General features: G+C 44.9%; 1 protein-coding gene across 1 annotated transcript in view; it reads left to right on the forward strand.

Moving 5' to 3' along the window:
* The window catches only part of LOC130152426 (ras and Rab interactor 3-like), a 175,191-nt gene that overhangs the window by 113,274 nt on the left and 37,808 nt on the right, over nucleotides 1–24,109 (forward strand). Inside the window, exons 18-20 of the mRNA XM_056345971.1 lie at nucleotides 11,946–12,224; nucleotides 12,971–13,192; nucleotides 17,001–17,115. Coding sequence (XP_056201946.1) covers nucleotides 11,946–12,224; nucleotides 12,971–13,192; nucleotides 17,001–17,115 — 616 coding nt within the window. The remainder of the gene's footprint in view (nucleotides 1–11,945; nucleotides 12,225–12,970; nucleotides 13,193–17,000; nucleotides 17,116–24,109) is intronic.

A 24,109-nucleotide genomic window follows, 5' to 3' on the forward strand; every position in this document is an offset into this window, starting at 1 on the left:
ATAGAAATTCTATTAGATGCACGCAAGCCAGGGAGTGCTGTGGAATGCAGCTCTCTTCAAATAGATGAATATATACATGCATATCTGTGTGCCTTCCCCAGACTTTCCATCGCCTTTCTGTTGAACAGGGAATATATTTGTGTGAGTAAAGGATTTCTGCTTTTTGCATTACTGGTACCTTTAGAAGGGACATGGTGTTTTCACTAATTGTAATGACATTGTATGGGTAATACAAAGCCCTTGTATGTGTGAGAGGATCTCTGGGTGTTTCATGAACCTCCCAACAACCAGCTGAAGGCAAGTATCTATTACTGCTGCTGTAGGAAGGGAAACTGAGGCACAAGCTCATGGAGCCGATTTGATTATAGTCACTTTGTAGCCCAATCCCCTGGATCCTTGCTAAGCAGTTAAACCCTGGCCTTGCCCCAGACTGTCCTTTAGGTTTGGGGTGATGCCAGAAAGAGAACCCAGTTCTCAGAAAGCCTTTACTTTTTGGCGGATGAGTTCCCTGCTGGATTACAGAGCTGAACTGGCTTCCTCAGGGTTTTTTACACAGCTTCTACAGCTCAAGCAAGAGAAGTGGTGAAAGTGTTGGGAGTATGTGCAGGTGGGGTCAGAGGACTGCCCTTTCTGCAGTGTCCTGCCCTTGCCCTGGATTAGGGGGAGCATGGAAACACATCCTGAGGGTGGTTCTCTGAGACAGGGCTGCAATTCTAGCTCAGATAATGATCCTGCAAGGGCTGGGACTGCTGGTGTTTGCTCTAGGTGACTTGTCTCTGTGAATCAACACTGTTCCTGGTAGGGTTGAAAGACCTGTCTTACTGCTTGACATTGGCTCCTGACCATATCAATTAGTACTTTCTATTTGCTTTTGCAGGGCTAATGAATTGTTGGGGAAGTTCAAGTGTCTTACTGAAACCAGCTGAATACATACAATGTTTTGGATGCAGGGGGAACCTCACCAAATACAGGGAATCCACACAGCTCCAGTATATTCCTCCTGTGGCCCTCTGAAGAAAGCCAGCCTTTTGAAGCCTGTGTCTTGTAAAAGCAGCTGTTGGGCAGAATTGGAAGCAGCTGCAGCCCCTTGTGAACCAGATTAAATGTTGTGTTGCTTGGGAAAATTTACCAAGGAAATGGAGACCAAAAAATAGCTGAGTCTAGAGACTAACAGCTCTGCTGGCTACCTGCAACACTGGTCTGCAAATTGCTAGCAGACTTCCAGGCAAAAGAAGGTTGTCCCACATATTTGGCTAAATGATAGCCTGGGACCTGGCCCAATCTTTCATCTTGCTTGCCAAGAATTTTTCTCTCTCTTCTCTCTCTTCCCCGACCCCCCCCCCCCCCCCACCCGCCCCCTTGAGTTCTCTCCAAGGAATTTGTCACTCCTGATACCCCACACAAAACCAGAAACCAGGCAAAGCCCGGAGCTTCTCCTGCTGAATCAGCAGACAGGAAAGAGCAAGAGCTTGGTTTTGGATGACTTGCCTTTCTCTCCAGAGGACAAATATGTAACACAGGACGTTTTGGTGTAATTCTGTACTAAACTCCTATTCTAATCCTTTTGAAGGATTAGTAATTAGTTGGACTGGATCACATTGGTAATCTTTCTAGCCAAAAGGGAAAGTGACTGTGTTACCCTCCCAGTAGGGATGGGTCCTGTGGGCTAGGACACTGTGGTAGAGGTTGCCTGAGGGGCACTGTGGTAGGGATGTACAGTAGGGGTTAGTCCCTTGGCCTGGCATTCTGATATCTCCCTTTGCTATTAGACCTAGCTATCTAGAGCTAGCCTGGAACCACCATGCCTAACTGTAGGTGTTTAATTGTTGTGTCCCACTTAGGAACCTGTGCACCCATGAGGTCTTTCTTACTGGAGAAGCGGCAGCTCCAGGCAGTGATTCAGGGTGAGCGGTGCCAGTGGGCTGAATCCAAGTCAAATATTTGTTCATGCTTCCCCAAGTCAAGCAGGGAGCCGGGCCTGAGACCTGTGTCCAGCACAAACCCACTTCCACTCTCCCACCCCCTGAGTCAGCTTGCCTGGGGTCAGACAAGCAATGACAGCCTGGAGGTGGGGGTTGGGGTGGGTGCAGCACTGGTGTTTTGAGGAGGACATGACCAAGGCAGCCATGTTATGGATAGTCTTAAACTGCTGTGAACCCACAGCCTTTGGCTTATGGTTTATTTAGATCATAGTCCTAGTGACCAGGTGTCCATAAACACTGTTAATTGAACAAACTTGAGGTCCTAGCAATGGTTTCGCTGGGTCTGCAGGAGCTGACAGACTTGCCTTGCTGTTTGGCAGGTTTTGTGGTCACATGCTGAGCTCCCAGCCCCTGCAGAGACATTTCAGCAGTTTCTGAAACTGCTCCACTAACCAGTCCTTTAGGCCCAGGTTGTCCCACCAGCACAGGATGATGTGAGCCATGCCCACCCACAGGGCAGGTTGCTCAGCTTAACCCAGCAAAATGGAACACATCTCTCATCCTTATGGCAGGGAACCATGCCCTTTCACCACCTTTCCATATCCCCGAAAAACCCCAACGAGCCACCCAGGAAGGCAGATCTCTAACCCTGCCTCAGTCTGAATGCAGGCAGGGATCCTTTCAGAGCATAAAGCAAGAAATAAACATGTTTAGCCAAGGCCTAATCAAAATTAAATATGAATAGCTTGAAAGTGCTGGAGTAAGGCTTAAGGACAACAGACAGAATAGGTTCACACATTTAGATATATTTTTTTTCCTACTAACAGCACCGTTTATTGAAGTGCATTCACAATGACATTGGAAGGAAATCTTACCCAAAATACGAACATTTGTGTGTAAGGAAGTCTGCAGATCAGTGACTGAATGGCTGAAGACCCTTTGTGTGGTGCCTTAATGAGGGGGGGAACCCCTGAAGGCCTGTGCTCTGCTCCTGGAGATACTGCAGGATGAAAGCTCGATGGATTTATTTCCCTTGGCAAAATGGCCATTTCTAGTTGTAATTCATGACTGAAAGAAGTGTTTGCAGGTATTTCTTAGAAGAGGGGAAGGTTGTCGGCTTCATGTGAGTCTGTGTGGTTACCACTTCGTATCTTGTGTGTCTCGTACGTCTACACTAAATCCACTCACAGGGTGAGCAAAGCCATTGCTTTTTTAAGTAATCTGATGTTTCTCTTAGTATTTTGCTCAGGGTTTTGGCTCTGGCACATCATGCAGCTTAAATAATTTTTGGTATATAGGGCTTGAAACAGAATGGCTTTATTTAAACAAAACTACAGTCTATTCTTCATGGAGTTTGAATTTGGGAATTTCTCCCTCCCCTTTATTTTCCGTTTCCCCTTCCCCTCTTTGTTAAGTGAATACAATATAGAAAGGCATTCCCCGGGCTTTCATTCCTATCTTCCTTTCTGGCCAGATGAGCTGGGAAAGTGCAAAAACAGTTGGATGGGAGTGCTCCGGGCTTCCAACACCAGGTCTTTTTCACAAGCGTGGAAGAAACCCGCCTGCCTTCCACCCAGCTGGTGGCTCTGTGGGCCCCTCCTGCTGCACTGGCACCGGGGCTGGCCTGCCTGGGACTTCCTTGTGTAGGAAATTCTTTCGCTTCTTCCAAACATTTGCTTCTGGTTCCTGCACCTCACAGGCCTTTCCAGAGAAGGTGAAGTAGAATTATCCAGCAGACTGTTTCACAGCTTGTTGTTAAGGAAAACGTGCTTTCTTTGGCTCCCCTGGCCGTGCCAGGAATGACTCCTGGCTAGACTCGTGTTTCAGAAGCACTCCACTTTGCGGTGAAAGGGCCTTGCAGAAGGATAAACTATCCTTCATTGCCTATGCACAAAGAAAAATCTTTAGTTTTGCTGATGTACTGAAATGCCTAAGAGAATAATTTGGGTTTGAAATAGGCAAAGCCCTGATTATGAATATGGGGGAGAAGGGCTTATCTTTAACACAGCAACTGTCTATTGTTGGTAAGGGAGTAGGCTGATAAAACCTGCAAAGTGGTTTTGACTTGCAAAAGTATGTTTTGGCTGAGTAAAAAGAGAAAGACAGTTGGCAAGATATTTTGAGACAAATTGTTAAATGCAAAATGTGTTTGTCCAGGGTACGTGAAGACGGCAGTATAATTTGAGAGGTGGATGCAAGCCCAGTCTAGTTACACCAACAGGCTATAGTAGCCTCAGTCCACCGTGAGGCCACAGGCAGCGTGTACCATCTGCATTAACCTGTGCATTAATGAAAGCAGGGAACAGCCAGGCTGAAGGAAAAGAGCTTTGAAGGAAGGACTCTTCCTTCAGGGAATTTATGTTTGGTTTTTATCTTGTTTCTGCCTATGTCATGGCTGTGAATGTGAGAAGGCTTGTTTGTTAGTAGAGCTGATCTGGATAATAGCAGTAATTTGAATTAGCTTGTATTTTGTTGGGGGGGGATTATGCATATGCAGTTCTTCATAATGTACATACCTTTGTGTATGTAAGTAGAGGGACAGACCTCTACTGTCTGGAAACATAGTGAAGCAAGCAACTTAAAAACATTTAGTTGCACCCCCCTGCTCCTTGAGAGGTCTCCTGTGCTGAAAGACTGTTGATGAAGCCAGACAAGAGCTTTTGACAGGGGTATTGCCACTGCTTCACTGTAGGCACTTACAACTAAGCCTGAATAATTTAGGAGGAAGAACAGCTCTTCTAGAAGAGCTGAGAGCTGGCCCCTAACACCTGAGATGGCATTGCGGATGAAGTGAGGTGCACTTCACTCGTAAGAGAGTTTATTGATATAAAAACAATTTAATGAAGTTGCTAGTAAATGCAACAGTGGTTTAACAAGGCTCAGTGGCAAGGTACATTATTTAACTGTGTAGAGTACAGGGTCAGAAAAAATTGTCAGGGAGACCCTCCCTGAAACTAATGAAAGGACCCCCTTGCTTTCTAAACTCCCTCTCAGAAGGCAGTTTACGTGCAGCTGGATCCAGACTGAACTTGATCAATGGTTTATGTCTAAAGGATTATATATGCACAATCAATCCATTACATCACTTAGCTAAGATTTCAAACTTCCAGTGCACTTATTCCCAACGCTTACCTGCTATCTGATGCAATAAGGAATCCTTTAACCTTGAGGAGTAACCTTGAGAAGTGTCCATACTCAAGGGGAGATCCTGGCATGCTTGCTGCTATGCAGGAGAGCTCAGTGGGCCCTGGGCTGTCCACTGTTTGTAAGTAAAAGATAATTGACTTATTGTTGTGTTTGCATGCCAACTACAGAAGTTAGTTTCTTCCAAATTTGCCTCGAGTCAGACCTTAACCAGCACTATAGTTAGGTGCCTTTATTTAGCCCTTGGGTATTATGGTGTTGTCTTCCCCCGAATCCCCTTTGGGTTGGATGCAGCCATCACAGACCAGATGCATCCCTTACAATCAACACTGATGGTTATCACTTGAGTAGGGTTACAGGAAATGAAGGTCGGATGGGGGGGGTGGGGGGAGCACACTCACAGATGGGCACCCCTGCAGTGGGAGCTCTTTCTGAGTGACTATAGCAGAAACCCAAGCAGGTAACACAGCTGCTGTGGTTGTGTGGTTTATGGGAAGCGCTGTAGTCATCCCCTCCTCCTCCACTCCTGAGCAACTTGGCCCTGCTGCTTATGCCAAACAATCATTAGTCTTAATCACCGGGTTTACCTAGTGGTTAGTGACAGGGGTTACATGTCCCTCCCAACACCAGTAGCTCCTATCGAGCAAGGCTTCTTCAGAGCTGACCTGACTTTCAACATTTGAACAGGGGCAAGATTCTGTTCAGTTCAAAATCCAGGTAAGCTGAGGTCACGTCCTTTGACTGCATGGTGGCAGTACTGAAGAAAAACACATTTGTTACCTTTAAGCTTGGTAATGGCAGCAGCCAGGGCATCAGAGATTAGCACAAGCTGTTATTCTGTAGTGAACTCTGTTTTTGTGTAGAGCCTACTCCTGTGGCTCGTCTAATACCCTTAAAGCCAGCTCAGCTATCCTTGCTGTGCTCTGCAGACAGCAGTACAAGTCCATGCAGTTACTTCAATGTGATGCTGGCCTATCAGACCTTCAAACTGAGCCCTGTACTGTATAAAACAGCAGTTTGGTGTCGTATGTGAACAGAAAACTGTGGTCACTTTAAGTGCAATACTTAATAGAGCAATACATGAATTGGTGTTCTTCCACCTGCACGAATGGCCATTACACCCTTCCCCCTTATAACAGCACTTGCTCATTTTTGTGATTTCCTCTGTTGGTTTCCATAATCTGTGAGGTGAGGGCTCAGTTAGCTGGTGATTGATTTAAGGGTAGATTAACTGTCCCCATACCTGCTCCCGCTGTGCCCGTTAGCGGAGCTCCCAGGCAGGTTGATGACTTGGTCCGCTTTGGCAAACATGCGAACACATGCTGGCAGGGTGTAGCTGGGGAGAGGTGGATGCCTGCAGTCTGTGTGCAAACCCCTGAGAGCCTCCACAGGGGTGGGAAGTTTGGAAATCCCGGGCAGGTACAGAAAAGCTCGCAGATGTGAGCCTTCAACTGCAGTGTGCAAAACTTCACTGCTGAAATTGAGGATACCTGTAATAGAAAGTGGAGTAGATGGGGAAGAGAGAGGTTTGCTGAGCTATGAGGTGTCAGGGTATTTAGGAAAGCTTTAGTTTGCCTTACCTTTTGACAGCTAGAACAACTGCTGCCTTGGCCTCTAAGCATGGTACCTTCCAGGCTAAGCAGGAAGGCTTGGACATGCAAAGCGTCAACTGTAAATAAAAGACCAAACAGACGAAGGGTGGACATAGAAGTAGGGTGAAAACAAGGAGATCAGTGAGCAAGAGGAAGTGCTCTGCCAACCCCAGGTTGTCCGCAGACCACAGTTTGAGAAGCACAACTTCCTGAGCTACCTGTTTGTCACCAAGGTGGACAAGTAACATAAGCATTCTGCAAGGACTACCGCACAGGCAAACCTGCTTCACGGGACATGCTGAGACTGTCATGTCACTTCCATTGTCCAATTTTCTGTATATCTGAGAACCTTACAAAGTACAAGCTCCCACGGCTTGCTTAGCACCCTACATCTTTTCCCTTTTTGCTTATCAGACAACAAAAACCTTGATTTTTATTTCTGACTAAAGAGTGTCAATCAGCTGGGAGAAGACCTCAAGAACTTTCTTCTCTTTCTGCTTCTTGGGTTTTTCATTGTGGTTTTTTCCTGGTTTTTGGTTTGATTTTTGTCAGATCTCTTGGCTCTATTATGAAAAAGCATTTATTAAAGCCTGAATTTTCTGTGACGCAGTGTTAACATTTGGTGCATGGTTAGCTGTTGTGCTGGTTTTTTCCATGTGTCACTTTGCTGCCTTCCCATCTTCCTACTACTCTGTTTTATGATAAAATGACTCAAGAAGTTTACAGATGACGGAGCTCTCCCTGTAGCTATGTTGGGTGCAGTGCCTCAGTTCCACCACCTGTTGGAAGAAATCAATCAGAATCCAGCACGGTGACCCAAGCCAGGTCCAGAAAGTAAATTAATCCTTCTCCATTTTGGATTAGTTTGATCTGAACTGATGAAGTGCGCAAAGGTGAGCTGGCATATGAGAATAACAAGAAAGCATTGAGAAATGACCACATTTAAGGTGGAAGAAAAATGAAGCTTGGTATTTTTTACCTGGGGCACTGCATAACTTCCCTCCCCTGCTATGTCTGTGGCAGGGTCTCACTGATGAAACCTTGTTGCATTTTTGCTTCTACTTACGTAACTGACTGTTCCTTCTCCAGTGTGTTTGGTTCAGAACTTCATGTTCTTTTCATCAGGAAAGTGGCTATGCAAAAAAGGGATACAGATCTGCCTCTATCACCAGCGGCACAGAGCCCTGCAACTCAGTCTGAGTGGCTTGGTTGTGACATGGGATGTAAAACAGGGCTGTGAGTTTTCTTTCAGTCTTCTACATCTGATCCATCTCCACGAAGCCCCATGCTCCCAACTGTTTTTCACCCACTGAAATTACCAGCATTGTCCATCTACTTTGACCAGGACTGGTGTGTCAGCTTCAGAAGCTTCTGTCTTTTCCTCCTGCTTCATGTGTTCCTCGTAAACTGTATTTCTGTGCTTGAAGGGTTTCCACATGTGAGCTTCAGACACAAGGTGGCTTGTCCTGAATGATATCACTTCAGGTACCACATGGCTTTGGTGCAAAAAGTTGCTCTTCACCTGGCGCATCAATTTTATTGCCACTTGTCCTTTCTCCCTCAGCAGCTAGCCAGCTGGCACACATTTTAAGACCTGTGATGCCTGCTCTGCTATAAATATACCAGAGTATCTCTTTCCTTGAGGAAGCACAGCACACCCTTGCTCCTTCTCTTTCTTGATATCTTCTAATAATCAGGGGAGAAATAATAATAATAAAACATAATAACAGAAAACTAGCTCCTAATTTTACACCTGGTCTATTTAAACAATGCTAAGGTTCTTAGTCTTTACTTATGAGTGGATTACAGAGAATTTGACTTTTGATTTAAGGTTCAGATATAATAACAACTGATGCACCTTCTTAGATCTGGTTTGGTGACAGCCAGAGGCTGCAAATGTGCAGGTGTGAAGAATTCAGGTGACAGTCCCTGCTGCTGTTGCACACAAATTCTCTGTGTCTCAGCTGCCTCAGGGAAATTCAGAATGACTGGGCCTATATAGTACAGCCAGGAAGCCCTTAGTGTCACCAAGTTTGTGGCAATATTTCTAAAGTCCCTTGCAAAGGTATGCCCAGGTCTGCACCTGCATGAAATTCAGTGGATTATATCCCCTTGCAGTTCTGATGATTTTAAAGCAATGAGTCATGGTGGTGTCTTTACTTCAGTGTACAGTCACTGTGCAATAATTCAAATCACAATTGTCATTATTAATACTTCCAACAAGCAACCTGACACCTTCTGCCAAACTGGGGCAGGTGTGTGAATGTAATCACTGTGTGACTAATTAATCTGTGTTGCCGGTCAGTACGCAACACACAGCTCCCTGCATCCCCACTGAGTTCAATTTAGCAGAGTGGTTGCAGGATTTAAAAGTACTTTGCAGTAAGAACTCAATAAAAAAAGAAAAGCAGGCAGCTCTAGGGCCAGCTTTTCAGCTTTGCATGGCACCTAACACAAACGAGCACCCATCTGTATCAGTCAAGGGGTTTTGCAGGAGTGTGGGAGAAGGAGGATAGAGTTGCATGTTATTTCTGAAAACTTTGAGCTTAGAAATCATTGACGCGTGAATTCTGTGTGAGTGAAATAGCAAAGGCCAGCTGCTCAGTGTGGTGGCCCCGCAAATCCCTTCAACTGGCAGCACAGCAAGAACCTGGAAGCTGACTGGGCTCCCTCCTCTCTGTGCAGCTACAGAGATACCATGGAGCCAGATTAAATTGCTGGATTAAGCACTCCCACAGCCCAGCATCTGGATCTTCGTGACAGCTGTGCCCAGGAAAGAAGTCAAGTGTCTGTGCTATAACTGCGTCAACTGGTGTGTCATGGGTCACAGCATTACAGCTGGGAAAGGTCTGCTAGGTCGTTCACTCACATTTCTTAGCCAGCACAGGATTTGACTCAATAAAGAGTTTGCTGCTGCTCTAAATGTGGCATTTTAAGAGATTTGGGCAATGCAGTCCTGGTCCCCTTCTCTTGGGAATTTATCTATCATCTGTTATAACCTGCTACCAGGAAGAGTCTAGCCTAACATTCCCATTTTAATATGATCCTATTAATGATCTTCATGCCTTTCCTTTTTATCAAAGCCTCCCATTTCCTCCGTCTGTACTGGTACAATAGCTTGCTTAATTCCTGCGGGGCTGGGCTGGCTTTTGAGGGGAAGATACCCCACACCAGGGCTTACATCTCTGAAAGCCCCCAAAAGGCTGGGTTCCTGTTCTGCCAAAAAGCCTCATCCACTGCCTTAATTATCTGCACTGAAGGATCCCACATATTCAAATCATGAAATGTTTCCATTAAGACAAATATTTTCAGACTCTTCGTTTTTTATCTTGTATGTCTAAGTTTGGAACAATTTTCTATTTTTCGTCCATTCTTCAAAACTTAGACAATGAGCCTTACATGGAGCCGCATGCATTGAGAGGTCAGTTCCGTTGTTTTTCTTCACCAGTCTGTTCTTGTTGCTAAACCTGTGTTGCTGCTGTGAGCAGGGCTTTGTCCAGATGAGGTGCCTGTCAGAGGGTTCAGAAGGCTGAGTGTCTCTGCCTGCATCGAGCCTGGGTTCCCTGCCAGTGTCACCACATGCCTGGTGCTCACCAGCTCCAAGCTGCTTTGTATTCTTCGTCTTTGATAATATACCTAATTTCCCTCTAGGCAGTGGGATTCCTGAGCGTCAGTGCTTTGCTGCCCCTTTTCGTTATGCCTTACAAAGTTCAGCTGGAGCTATTGCAATGCATGTCACCTTCTGGTGCTGCAGCAAGACATGATCAGCATTGGTCTCCTTTTGATCTAGATTTCACACATCATTGGCAAGATCAGATTCATGCTTGTGTGACTAATTTGGAGAGCAGCTTTTGCTGACAGTGTTATGGAACATTTCATTATAACTCACATTTCTTTTCCTTCAGCTCATTTCTTTCCCGTTACCGAGTATGAACGTTGCTATCCAACACCTTTTACTTTCACATGGTTACTAGGAATTTCTTTTAGTTTCTACTGTAAAGAAAGAAACAAAGAGATGAATCAAGTTAACTTCCCAAAGCTGTTCTCCACTGTTTTACTCTATATGTTCAGATGATACTGATTAAAAGCATATGCTGTTGCATCTGAAAGAAATCTCCTCACCTGTGTGACAAGCAAGGCTATTATCACAAGTGAAGAGAGAGTGCTTCACTTACTTTCATTTGCTCTTTTAAGCACAGCTTTCTTATACCGTTGTGGCGATGATCTCAAAAATGGATTGATTAAAATCAAGATTCTGTGGACTATACCCTGAATAAGCAACCGGGTTTGCAGAGTAACATGCATTTTCTAAGGAAGCTGTCTCCATAGCATGGCAAAAGAAAAACCTACTAAAAATAAAATCTTGCTGTTGGTTTTGGGATTTGAAAGGCTATTTTTATGGAAACTTAACTTTTGGGATAAGCATGCTGTGTTAGGTTAGGCCTTTGAAAGCACTCCTTTTTTTAGTAGTTTGTCTGACCTTATTTGAAATGTACTACTTTTAAGATCTGTATCTTTAAAAATAAAAGGGAAAAGAAAAAGACTTGAAATGAGACCAAATTGAAAGGGAGAGTCCTCCTTTTTTCAGCTCTGTTGTCTAAGCAGCAGAACTAGTGCAGAAAAACACATATTTTATGTATGTCCTCCTACATTTTCTTTGCTTTTAAAAGCAATTCTTCATATTAATGAGAAGCCCATATCCATGAGTCTATAGCCTTATAGGTAGAGCTCTTATGACCAGACCTTTCAGCACAACTATTTCCACTGCCCACAGTGCTAAGCACATGTGTAAATACTTTGTCGAATCAGTGCCATAGCTAGGATCCAGCATTTAATACCAGTCTGCCATTAGACTGCAGGGACTAAAAATAAATAGAATTAGTTCTTTGTGTCTCTGATCAGAACAAGAATCTAAAGGAGAGCGTGTCCCAGAGCTTTAATATTCTCAACAGTGTAATTTCAGTATTCTTGTCTTGTACAGCTGAGAATAAGCTCATGAATGAGCTGAGACATAAGGTATAACTGGGCACTGTTAACGTGGTGCTGCAAGATGGCTCTTCTCTTGTCACTCAGCATCTCCCATGCATCTTTTCGGGACTTCCAATTATGTCTTTAGGACTGGACAAAATGACAAATGTGGCAGGAAAAAAAAAGGAATCAAGTCTTCATTTTTCTCCCTCCTGAAGGTCCCGCTGTCTTTCTCCACACTTCCTGTGCTCCCTCCCATTCCCCTCCATCAGCACAGAGAAAGGGTTTGCTGTGTCTGTACCCTTGTCTTGTCCTGCAGGACTTGCTGTGTGGTGCTGAACAAGGCTGTTTGTGGGGCTGCACCCTGAATTATTCTCCTGCTGCAGATCAGCCTTTGGGAATCAGCAAAGATACCTCTTCCATAGTGGATAACTTGCTGCTGAATGCGTCCGAACACCTCCGCCGCCTCTTCCTCCTCCTGTACTCTGTGAGTGCCAACGGAGGTGGAGGATTTCCCTCTCTTAATGAACAGCTACCAGTGGCTCCCTACGTGCAGAGGAGGAGGATCATCCGCCTCTGTAGCCACCAGCACAGACTGGTCAGTGGAGACAGAGAGCACTTGGTGTTATTTTTAAACAGTGAGGTGGCTTAGTCGGCCTTTTTACAGACTACCAAATCTGGGCACGGAGGGTGGGTGCCAAAATGTGAGAGCAGCTGATTGTGCCTCTGGCTACTGCTGGCAGGCTTCCTCCAAAAGGCTCTGACAGCAGGGTGTGGTACCACACCAGTGGCCATCACAGCTCCTGTGTCATCAGGGAAGTGCTTATGGTGGCATGGCCACATGATGAGCTGCAGACCTGGCCCCCACACACCTCAGGTGGACACTGGCTTGGTGTGTGCTTACTTCTGGCTGCTGGCAAGGTCTGCAACCCCTTTTCTCTGCGGCATCGCTCCCTTTGAAGACACAAAACATTGCTCTGACCCTTAAGCTGGAGGATGGGGTCCAGGGGACAGGCATCCTCTACCCTCTGTGACGCTGGCTGACTCTATGCTTCCCTTACTTCTGTCTCTGGGTACCTGTGCTTAGGCAACATAGATGGGCTGAATTCAACAGACCTCAGCACAAAACACCCTACAAGCCTGCAGTCTGAAACCCAGGTGTGCATTATTATGAGGCTGTAGTCCTTAGGATGTGGTGTATCTCTCGGTCGAGGCCTGGGCACCCAGTTTGCCTCTGTCATAGCAAGGCTATGATGCCCATAGAGGAACTCTGGGTAAGTGCCTCAGTGTGTACTTGTGTGTTTGCTTTTACAGTCCTTACTCCCCCAAGTTTTCTATTTGCAGTTCTGCTTACAAAGGACTCCCTTGCTGTGTTTCAGCCCTATCAGAGATACAAGCGAAGAGGCAAAAGAGACACATCTCTGCCAGGCCACTGCTCTGCGAAACTGTCTCCCACTTCCAGGGATCAGCATCCTTGATAAACTCATCAAGACCTGTCCCATCTGGCTTCAGCTGAACATGAACCAGGAAAGGGCTGGAGCAATACTTGACAAAGAAACAGCAGGGGTAAGTCCAAAGCATTTTAAGTTCAAACAACCCCATTTCCTGTCCTTGGTGGAGCTGGTTAGGAGACCAGCACCTTTTTTCATGTGGAATCAAAAATATTTAGCAGACTCTGCTCTCTGTTTCCATTACCATTTGATGCTTTAGCCACTCACGATGGTGCAAGACAGATATAATGGCTTTTGGGAATCCAGAAATCTTGTATCTGGTTTTATTTACTTAGCATGTAGATTTGTGGAGATGCCTTCTCATTCACCACCACAGCCACGGTGTGTTGACTATCCTAATTTGGACAATAATAATAATAATAAACCCTGAAGAAAAGACCTTCCAATTCTGGGAGCTGCTGGGAGTAATTTTTATTGCAGTAATTGGTATCTGATCCTCATGAGTGTTAGAAAATGGCAGACTCCTGCAGAGGAAGAGCTTGCTTAAGGGTAACAGCTCTGTAGGAAAGGGAGCTCTCCATCCCCGGAGTCTCAGAGGTGAGGCATATCGTGGAGTAGGTGTCCTCATTGGGTCTGGGGAAGGCAGGTGCAAATGACCTGAGCTGATGGCAGAGTACAAGGGCAGTTCACTTACTCGTGCTCTGAGGAGGTTTGGACCTGCCCCTTGGCTGAGTCAGTCTACGCCAGGGCTAAAAATTGGCACAGCCAAGTGACGACCTCCAGTGGGACTCACCTGACCAACCCAGACTGTGCAGCGCACCTCATCCTGGACCAGACTTCTCAAATAAGTTGGGCAAACTATTCTCTTTGTTTTTCTGCACTGACTGTAAAGGGAGACCTGAGTGACTGTCTCTGATACAGCCGTGTATGGCCCTGAGCCTCCTTGGTCATTAGCCACTCCTGCAGGCAGGGCCGTTCCCCACCTCTGAGAGGCTTTGGGGATAAGCCTTACCTCTGTTCCTCCTGCTCACGCTGGGCTCAAGCACTGTCCTCAGCTGCAGCTTGAAGCAGGCAGGAGAAGAGCTGGTGCATCATAGATGTCACACAGCAAGGGCCAGCTCTCCTGCCTACTCTGAAACCACCTGAAGCCAAATCAGCACTGTGCCTTTCCCACCACTGGTGAATATGGGAGAAACCAGCTTGCGTACTAGTCGTGACCTGGGCAGTAGAGTTAGGTACAGCTCAGAAAACCCACCTTCTCCTCATCTGGATAGCCATGGTCCAATTTTAGCCTTTGGAGCCATGGCAACCAGTCATGCCAATCAGGAAAACAGAAGTGATTCATTTCCAGGTTTCACTTCTCTCATTGCTTAAATTTAATTTCAGATGAAACACTTGACTGATGCAATGTGAGATAGTGCTGACTGAGATCCAAGGTTGCAGTAGTCTCTTAAGGTGTGTTAAAGGGACTGTGCTGTCACACAGGTGTTGGGACCTGGGGAAGGGAAGGCTTCTATGGCTTTTTCTTACCTGCAGATACTGTCTGTGGTGCAGGAGGAGGGGGCTGCCCTTTAGATATAGGCCTGTTTAGGCATGCACCTGTTTGCCATGTGTTTATTTGGATTTTATCTGCACTGCTGGTGGACCTGATCCCCTAGGGCTCAATTTCTTACGAATGGCAGAGGCCAAGATGACAGAACTGTGCGAGGTTGTGAAGCTGCCCCAACGCTGCACGTTTAGCATGGAATGCTTCAGAGTGACAGGAGATGCCCTTATGACTCGGACTCATGCCGAGAAAGGTCCTGGCTTCTAGACAAACTTTTTTTTCTTAATTCCTCTATCCAAGAAATTAATGTTTTCTTGATAGTTTTCCACTGCTACATTATAGTTGATTAATCATTTTATCAATTCACATTTCTTCTTTCTAATATTAATATCCAGACTCCAGAATTAGCCCAGTTTTTTAATTTGGTTTTTATAAAAATACCTTGACTCTGTCCTGCCAAAGCCTGCTATCAAAGAACAGATAAAGGTGAAGATTACTTTGTCTTTCTGTCTGCAGCTTCAAGGTACAAGCTGAAAATATCCTTGAAAATGAGCTTTAATTAGAAACACACTTAGGAGGCTCACACAATACAAAAAATATTTTTCTTTTGTATTTGTTTTCTCTTCTTTCTTTTTTCTTTTTCTTTTGTCTTCTGTCTTCTTTGTTTCTTTTTTCTTTCCTCTTTCTTCTTTCCCCTTTCCTCTTCCTTCTTTTTTAATTCCACTGGTCCCATTGGTGGTGGCTACAGTGGTTAAACTGTTTTCACTTAAAGACTTGGGTCTCCTCTCAATGTATATGAATACCTGACGGGAGGGAGTACAGAAGACTGAGCCAGTCCATTCTCAGTGGTATCCAGTGAAAGGATAAGGTGCGGTGGGCATAAATTGAAACACAGGAAATTCTGTTTAAACATTAAGAAAAGCTTTTTTACTGTCAGGATGATCGATCGTTGGAACAGGTTGCCTAAGAAGCTGTGGAGCCTCCATCCTTGCAGATGATAAAAACAATGCAAGACACAATCCTGAGTGACTTGCTGTAGTCGATCCACCTTTGAGTGTGGGGGTTGGACTAGATCAGGGGTCCACAAACCATGGCCCGCAGGCCAGATACGGCCCCCCAGGGTTCTCAATCCGGCCCCCGGTATTTACAGAACCCCCCTGCCCTCCCCCCCCCTCCCCCATCAGGGGTTGGGGGGGGGGGGGGAAACCAAGCAGCCGCAGATGGCTGCCTGCCACTGCATCCGCGCGCCGGCCCCCTGGTTACAAAGTTTGAGGACCCCTGGACTAGATGATCTCCCGAGTTCTTTTCAACCACATCTGCTCTGTGATTTGGGGACCAGTTGATACACTTGGCATCAGTGCTGCCATCCAGAGGGATCTTAGACAATCTGGGGGAACAGGGCTGGCAGGAACCTTCTGAAATTTCACAAGAACAAATGCAAAGCCCTGTCCCTGTGAAGGCAGACCCCTGGCAGCAGTCCAGGCTGGCACTCTGCAGGAAGGGCCATGTACGAGTGGCAGGCAGCAAACTAGGCACTACTGGGGGGGGGGGGGGGGGCGGGACTGCATAGCAGCCCCCTGGGACCTACAGGGAGGTAATGGAGAAGATGAAGGCAGACTCTGCTCAGCACTGCATGGTGGGAGGACAAGAGGTGACAGACATACATTGAAACCGGAGGGGTTCAGGCTAGGTACAGGGAAACACTTTCTCCCTCTGAGGACAGTAAGTGGTGGGACAGGTTGCCTGGAAAGTCTGTAAGTCTCCACGCTTTGAAGTTCTCCAGACCTGTCTGGACAAAGCCCTGAGCCACTTGGTCTGGCCTCATGGTTTTACCCAGAGGGTGGACAAAAGCCTTCCTGGGGTCCCTGCCAGCCTGAATGATCTTCTGGGCCCATGAAAAACTCTGCCATGGGACACTGTGGCCACCAGAGCCTTTGGCCTTATGTTCCGCTTCTGGATACTTGAATCCTTTCCCTCTCAACATAAAAGTGACTCCCGTGGTTTAGACCCAGACAGGGACATTCTAGGGTGAATTGTCTGTGATTTAGGGCACTTATGTGTGGAGCATCACTTGACAAATTCTGAGAGCGGCTTTATACTCTTCAGTTAGTGAAACAGTTTGCCTTAGGCTTAAGTGGAACATCAACGATGCATAGGCATTTTGCTGGTTCCTTTGCAGGTCTGAATTTCACCCAGATGAAATGTCCCTTTATTCATTATTTTTGTTGTGTAAAGTTCAACGAAGTGGAACAAAGCTAAAATAAGGTCATTTAAGGGTGGATTGCACAGATAAAAAACTTAATTGCCAATGACCTAAAATAATGTTCAGAAGCTCACATAATGTAGCTAAACTTTTGATTCCTTTCTCCTTTTTCAGATATTCTTGGTTAGGAAAGACAGTAATGTGAACAACATGGTCCTTGCAGTCCGCCTGCCAGTGCAGAACGAGGCTCCCGGTGTGCTGGAGTACAATATTAAAGAAGAAAAATCAAGTAAATTCTTTACATTTTTTGGTCTTGCTCTGAATATTGTACTGAATCCTCTTGTGATCACCAGTATTTATGTAATCTCACTTGCAATAAGCAGGTTACTCTTGTGACCAGCAGCAGATCTTGCTTTTATGGTGCAGTTCAGTTAATACTTCCTGCAGCTGCTTTACCTCGGCTCCCCTGTGGTTCTGCACCTTCTGTTATCATTTACAGACTTGCAACAGGAAAATAAAGCACCCCCTGAAGAGCAGGCCAGTGCTTTGATCAAGTGAGAGGAGCTGCCTTGCACCAGGTGGAAGTCCTGGGAAAAGTACAAGGCACTGACAGACTAAGCCTTGTTAACTGACTGACGCTGTCTCTAGTTCTGCCACTGAATTTGGGGCCCACCAGGCATCTGACATCTGCTACGTTACATTGCCTTTTCATGCACCTCATACAGGCATGCTGAATAACCAGTTACCCCTTTACTGTTTTCAATGCCTTGCTGTTTCTGGGAAGCAGCTAGGTCTTGGGGCTAGTGGTATCAGTGCTGCTCCTGATCGGACAGCCAGGTCTGCTTGTGAGCAAGCAAAAATTAACCCAGTTCAGAGTCAGCTATGTCTAATGGAGCCCTCAGTGTAAGTGGACGTGTAAGGCACATGATTTCCACTTTCCAAGAAATATTTGTAAACACACAAATTTTAGGATAGTCATAGAAACACACACTTGAAAGAGCTCATCAAAATAACTTCACGCTATTTATTTATATGAACACATCCAAATCCTCTGTCACTGAGGACTGGCCCAAAGCCAGCTCCCTGGTGTATATGTTTTACTCTCATTAACACACTTGTGTTTCCGCTGATAAATGTTGCAGCTTATTTCTTCCCCCTTGACATTGCTCAAACGAATGTTTTTCTTCGCATATGTTTCTTTGCATACCTCTGCATCATTAACCGACTTTAAAGCCAGAGGGACAAGTGAATCTCTTAATCTGCTCTAATCTCAAACACAGACCACAGACTGTCGCAGCATTGCTCCTGCACACAGCGCAGCTGCCTGCCTGCCTGCTGTATACCCCCTGGAAAGCTTTCTCTCTCATCTGCGCATGTATTCAGAGCTTCTGCAGGACGGCAAGAATAGCAAACCTTTTGCCGCAACTTCAGGTGTCCAGACTAAGAATCAAGGACAAGAGTTAGCTGTGGGGTGGGGAAACTTTTCTCTTTATTTAGTTATTTGAAGTTGACCTAGGACTTAGGTTTCGCGTGGTAGGAAACTGGGTTTTCATTATTCAAGTTTTCCTTTGGGTAAGTTAAAAAGTGGAATCCTGCCATCTAAAAATGTCATTTATAGAAATGTTACTTCTTGACTTGTGACCAGTGCCATAAAATCTGATTTCTTTGAGGAGAGGCAAAGTAAAACATAGTACAAAATTTTCACTGTGAGGTAGCCTAGTTAAAAAGACATTTCTGCCATGGTTTTCAAAGTTACTTGCTCGCTATTTCTGATTTATCACTAACAACACAAAGGAAGTGTTCAGAGACACAGCTTTCTAGTGGGAACAAAAAATTAAATCAGTTTCCACCGCTTTCATAAACACTGTGAAGCAAGTGGAGGAGGGTAGTAAAAAATTAGCTGTCACTCAAAAAGCAGGAAAACTGCCATGATGTGTGCAGCAGTCCCAGTCGCCATGAGGCTGATGCATTCCTATGGTGGATATTCACGTTATTTTTAGCTTGAGTTCTGTCAGTGTTGAACTGTAGAAAGTCTCTCAGTTCTCCATCCCACACCTTTTTGACAGGAACACACTGAGCACAGAAATGGTCATGCTTTTGCTTCCTTTCTCATTTAGGGTAAGTGGCCTGGCCTTTGAGTTGCGAAGAAATTGAATTCCTGTCAGTAAAGCAAAAGGACTATATCTAGTACAAGGGGAGATGGTAAATGTTCTGTGTCTCGGAGTTACCTAATACACTAGCTTTGGTTTATTGTCTCTGCATTACTCCAACTGCTTTCTAAACTTTTTTAGGAAATAAAAGTATATGTTGTCCAAATGCTTTAACGGGGTTAAGACTAGAATTAGTTTCCTTGCTGAAGTACCCTGGTACGTCTGGATTGCCTTAGCTTAATGAAGTGCCCTTCACTCTTCTCTGGTATTCTGTAAGTGTCAGGGTTGGAAACCTCTGAGTCCCCCGGAAACCTTATCTTGCTGTGGAATGCAAGTCTGTTGAAAGTTAGGTGTTACACTTCCTGAGAGTGTGTAAAGCACACCAGCTGCATAGCTTGAGGACCAGTGTAGACCGGCAGGGTTTTTCCAGACATCTAGTCTTTAACTTCAGAAAGTCCTGCTAAAAGAAGGCTTCAGCTTGCCACTGAGCATGGCAAACAGGGAGGTGAATCCCGATAGCTACCTGCTCTTTGAGTCTGCATGCAGTAGAGCTGGTGTCCTTCCAGTGCCCTTCAAAAGGAGGAGCTGTAATTTCCCTGCTATTTGAGAACCCCCCTTCAGAGCTATACTGGGGACAAGAAGCTTTGGTTGTGCTGGCCTTCTCCTAGTAATTCCTTTCTGAGTTGACACATGAGCAACAATCTGTGTAATATGCCCCACAGAGAGCTGTTTATCTCCTTCTGTGAGAGCTGACTCCTCCTAAAGGTTTTGAAGAAGTGGGAACGTGTTCTCCCTGTTACCTCCCTTCAGCTTGTTCAACTTGACAGACTTGATACATGCAGATGTCAACTGAAAGCTGAATTTGCATTGACATACGTGGAGATCCTCCTTTCCAGCTAAAATTCAAGTTGCAACCCATCCCAGCTTACTATTTTGGAGCACCTTGCCAGCTGCCTCTTGTCCTTCTCATCAGTGCAATCTCAGCTTCACAAGTGACACAAAGGATGCGCTATCCTTAGGGGTGACATGATGGCTCTGTGCTATCTCTACTGTGATGTCCATCTCTTACTTTCACCATATGCATCTTTAAACAGGAAGTTTTCCTGCTCAGCTGTTTGTAAAAAGCTGCTTTCATCCTGTCCTACTTTTCAGAGAGTCTCTGAAGCGGTTTTCCCCAGTATCAGAATGATGGTACAGAGGTTGCTGCTCAGCCCCTGATACCCATATATAGCTGGCCATTCAAAGAAGCAGAAAAAAAACCCAGAAGCTTCCTAGCATTGCAGTGCCAAATAATGGTGGATCATTGTTTTTCTTTTCCCCATATCAGGTCTGCTTTGTCGAGGTTTGATGAAATATTTAGGGAAGTATAATTTTCTGACAAGAAGACCGGATTTAATTGTGGGTTTTTTTAAATGGAAATCCCCAAAGAACCCACTAGATCAGAGGTTCAGGAAATTAAACCTCTTCCCATTTTTCATGGGGAATTTTCACCTGTTCTGTGAAGAAGATCTTGGAATCATAAAACGGGAGAATGAAGAGATTGGATTTTAAAATCTTTCTTCTGGTTCTTCATCTTTGGTTGTAATTCCTCCAGAGACAGGAAGGCTGAAGTCTGGTCACAGCAGCCGGTATGGTAGAGACCCAACAGCAGATAGCACGTGGTTCATTAGAAAGATGAGAAACCTGGAAACTTTCAGAGCCTTAGATCTCTGTGGTTTTGCTTCTTGGTCTGAAGGATCCCTTACTTCTTACTCAGAACAGTGGGAATCTCCCAGAACAAAGGCTTGTTACAAGATTCCTTCCATTTTGAGATGCAGTGTTGGGAGGTACCTCTCACACTCTGCTAAAATCTCAACTACTTTGAGCGCTTTCAGTTCTGAAAGTTGTCCCTTACTTCTGCTTCATCCCAAAATGGAACCTTACCCTCACCTACCCCAAAAACTGAGCACCATTTCCTCAGCTGACTTGTACCCTTTGCTCTTCTCGGCATACCAGTTGTAACCTCAGGTCCCAATTCTCATTGCCCTTTACATGTATCATTCCACTGGCATCAGTGACATTGCAGCAGTATTAAAAAGAAAAGAATCAGATGTTTCAAATAAATGTGCATGTTTGAAGTAACATATGGTGAGAGCTTGAAAGAAGCATCTGAGTGGGATAGACAACTTGGTGCAGGCAGTGACGGTTGCTTTTAGTTTCACAGAGTTATGAAGACACAGGCCATGAGGGTAAAGTCCTTTAACAGAAGAATGCTCTAGCACCGTATACTGAGTGTAATACTTCCTTTTTTCTGGCAAATCTTCTGAATTACAGCTGAAGATAATGTGATTTCATGAAACACAAGTTGACCATATACATCTCAGGAATCATGCATATATGCTTTGGTGCACAATATGGAGTAATTGTTTTCCAAACTCTTCTGTACCACAAAGAGGATGTGATTCCTTTCCAAATATGCAAAATCATGCTGAACAGCAGAAATGTCTGCAATTGCACAGAATAAAGAACATATTATTTATATTAATTGAAATTTTTATAGAAAAAAATATGGAATTGATTTGTCAAGTAAGCACTGAACTACTCAGGCTCATGTCCTAAGGAATTTGAGGCTGGCCTGATCCTGCCACAGGTGTCTGCTCTTGTACATGCTCCTGCCTCCATCACTGTGGGTGGCTTTGCTTGCTTGGAGATTTAGACTCATGAGGCAGTTCACATGAGCCCATGTTGTGGAGTTGTTGTCCTTGTTACTTATTTAAATTGTATCCATGTGGGACAATCTGCTGCCAGGCTGGTCAGAAGCATCTCCTCCAATGTGCTGGGCCAAGGCTGAGTTGGACCCCCAAAATCAACGAGTGCACAGCTGATGGAGGGCTTTGTAGCAAAGCCTTGTCTGCAGTGTGGTTATTTTGTTTATTACAGGAAAATTCTGAGATTTAAATTAAAACTCTGCCTGCTTTGACCCTCCTGGCTTCTCTGGAGACAAACACTGAATGAGCTGGGGCATAACAGGTCTTGAAATAGCCTTAGCACATTCAAATAGGAAAGCCAAAATAAATTCTCTCCAAGTAATACAAAAATGTCCAGATCACAATTAATACCACCTTTGAAAGATGAGACATGGTGCCATTGGACATGGTAGATTATACTCAATTTCTGGTTTATGGATAGCAGCTGTACTTCAGGTTATATGGTATGGGCTTGTGGTAAGGACCCACAATATACCCTGACAGAAAACATAAAGGCAATTACTGCACTCCAAAACAGTTTAAGAGCAATCACTGAGTATTGCTGCAAAGTTGCAAGCCTGGTAGCAAGAAGGATGTTGATAAAGAAATCCAGTGTCCTGCCCTGGTCACCTAATTTGGCCTTTCTTAAAGTTAGACCAAGCTCAGGAAGTGCAGGCTGGAGCCTGATACAAAATGCTTGAGACAGACAGTAGGGATTTAGGAAAAGACCACAACTCAAGTAAAACACCCAGCAGCAGTTTACCTGCCTGGTTAATTCTCTAACTGCTTTTACCAAAGGAGAACCGTTTGCCGTGAAAGTTCATGAGGACATGACCATTTTGTACATCCACCACCCACTGAGCTCTGCCCATCAGGACAGAAGGAAGAGTTACACCAGGTCTAGAGGCAGCAGGAAGGCAGGCCTTGCTAGGGAGTAAAAACAGCAATTCAGATGAGCAAATGTGTTTCTTTGCACATTGGATTTTAGGAAAGATGAAATCAATCGGAAAAGGGAAGACATTATTTAAGGGCTAAGATTTCACAATTTACTTTCTTGCCTTAATAATCCCAAATAGGTGCAGTCTAACACAGTGAAGGCAAGCTTAATTATCAAAGCCAAATTTGTCCGTCATTACCACATTACTCCAGCCACATCTACATTTCCGTTCCTCCTTCCCAAGTACACATGGGAGGAATTATTTTTTTTATTATAGGCTAATGCCATTTGCACAGGATAAAAAGGGCATGTGCAGGCATTCTGACTGTCCTGTAGCAGTAACAGATGGTAATTAAACAACAGTAATCAGACAGCAGCATGTTTAAAGAAGGACATTAGAGTAACATGGGGATGGACTTTGTTCATCTTTGCAGACTTAGCTCTAAACAAGGCTGCTGAAAGCCCTGGTCTTTACAGCCCAGCCAGCCTGAGGTGAGGGCTGTAAGCACGCTTGGCATGATGGCAGAACTCAGATGCAAGGGATACAAATTCCTGCCTGTGTCCCTGCATGGGTTGGTAGGTCCGAGCACTATGTGAAGGCACTCAGCAAGGGAGCACAAGACGGAGAAGAGGAGCCATATTGGCTAGGAACCACTCAATAGATGCTCTTTGTTGTATTAGACATCTTCACGTGCTGATAATGGACTTGCCTATTGCACTCTGCTGGCACCCTGGCCGCTATAGCCAGATACGGTCCATTATGGCAGATTTTGCTGGTTTATTTTGTTAACATTTCTTTTAATACCTGTTGCTGATGGATTAACAAATTCAGAGACTCAAGTCCTCGTTGCTAACATGGCACAGCATGGTCAGGTGGTATTTTCCCACATGAACTGCACTGAAGTACTGGATGAGTGAGGTCATGGGAAAAAAATGGGAGGATAGCTCAGTTACTGCAGCCTATTCACACTTTAGCTGTTTCAATGAGAGTGGTCAGTTGTGCAGATGAACTTTGTGATATGAATATTTTTGTGGAACTGTTGGCAGCTCTTGCAATAGCTTCCTCTGTTTTGCAAGTCTTTTTGCTAACACTCAGCCTGCTGGAACCAGGGAGTAGAATGAAGACAGACAGAAATTTTTTTTTTTTTTTTTTTTTTTTCAGAAAGAGAGATAACCGTAAAAATTGCAGAGAAAAACTTGAAGTGTAACCTTAAAATTTCTTAAAGACTCAGAAAACAGAAAATATAGGAAAGCAACCTACAGGAAAACAATCTCCTATTTTTAAAATTAATTTTAATTGCACTTATTTTGGATCCCTTCTGAATCGGTGTCATGGTTTAACCCTGGCCAGCAACTAAGCACCACAGAGGGGCTCGCTCACTCTCCCCCAGTGGGATGGGGGAGAGAATCAGAAGGTAAAAATGAGAAAACTCATGGGCTGAGATAAAGACAGTTTAATAAGTAAAGCAA

Source organism: Falco biarmicus, chromosome 7, assembly GCF_023638135.1.
Source record: "Falco biarmicus isolate bFalBia1 chromosome 7, bFalBia1.pri, whole genome shotgun sequence".
Lineage (NCBI taxonomy): Eukaryota > Metazoa > Chordata > Aves > Falconiformes > Falconidae > Falco > Falco biarmicus.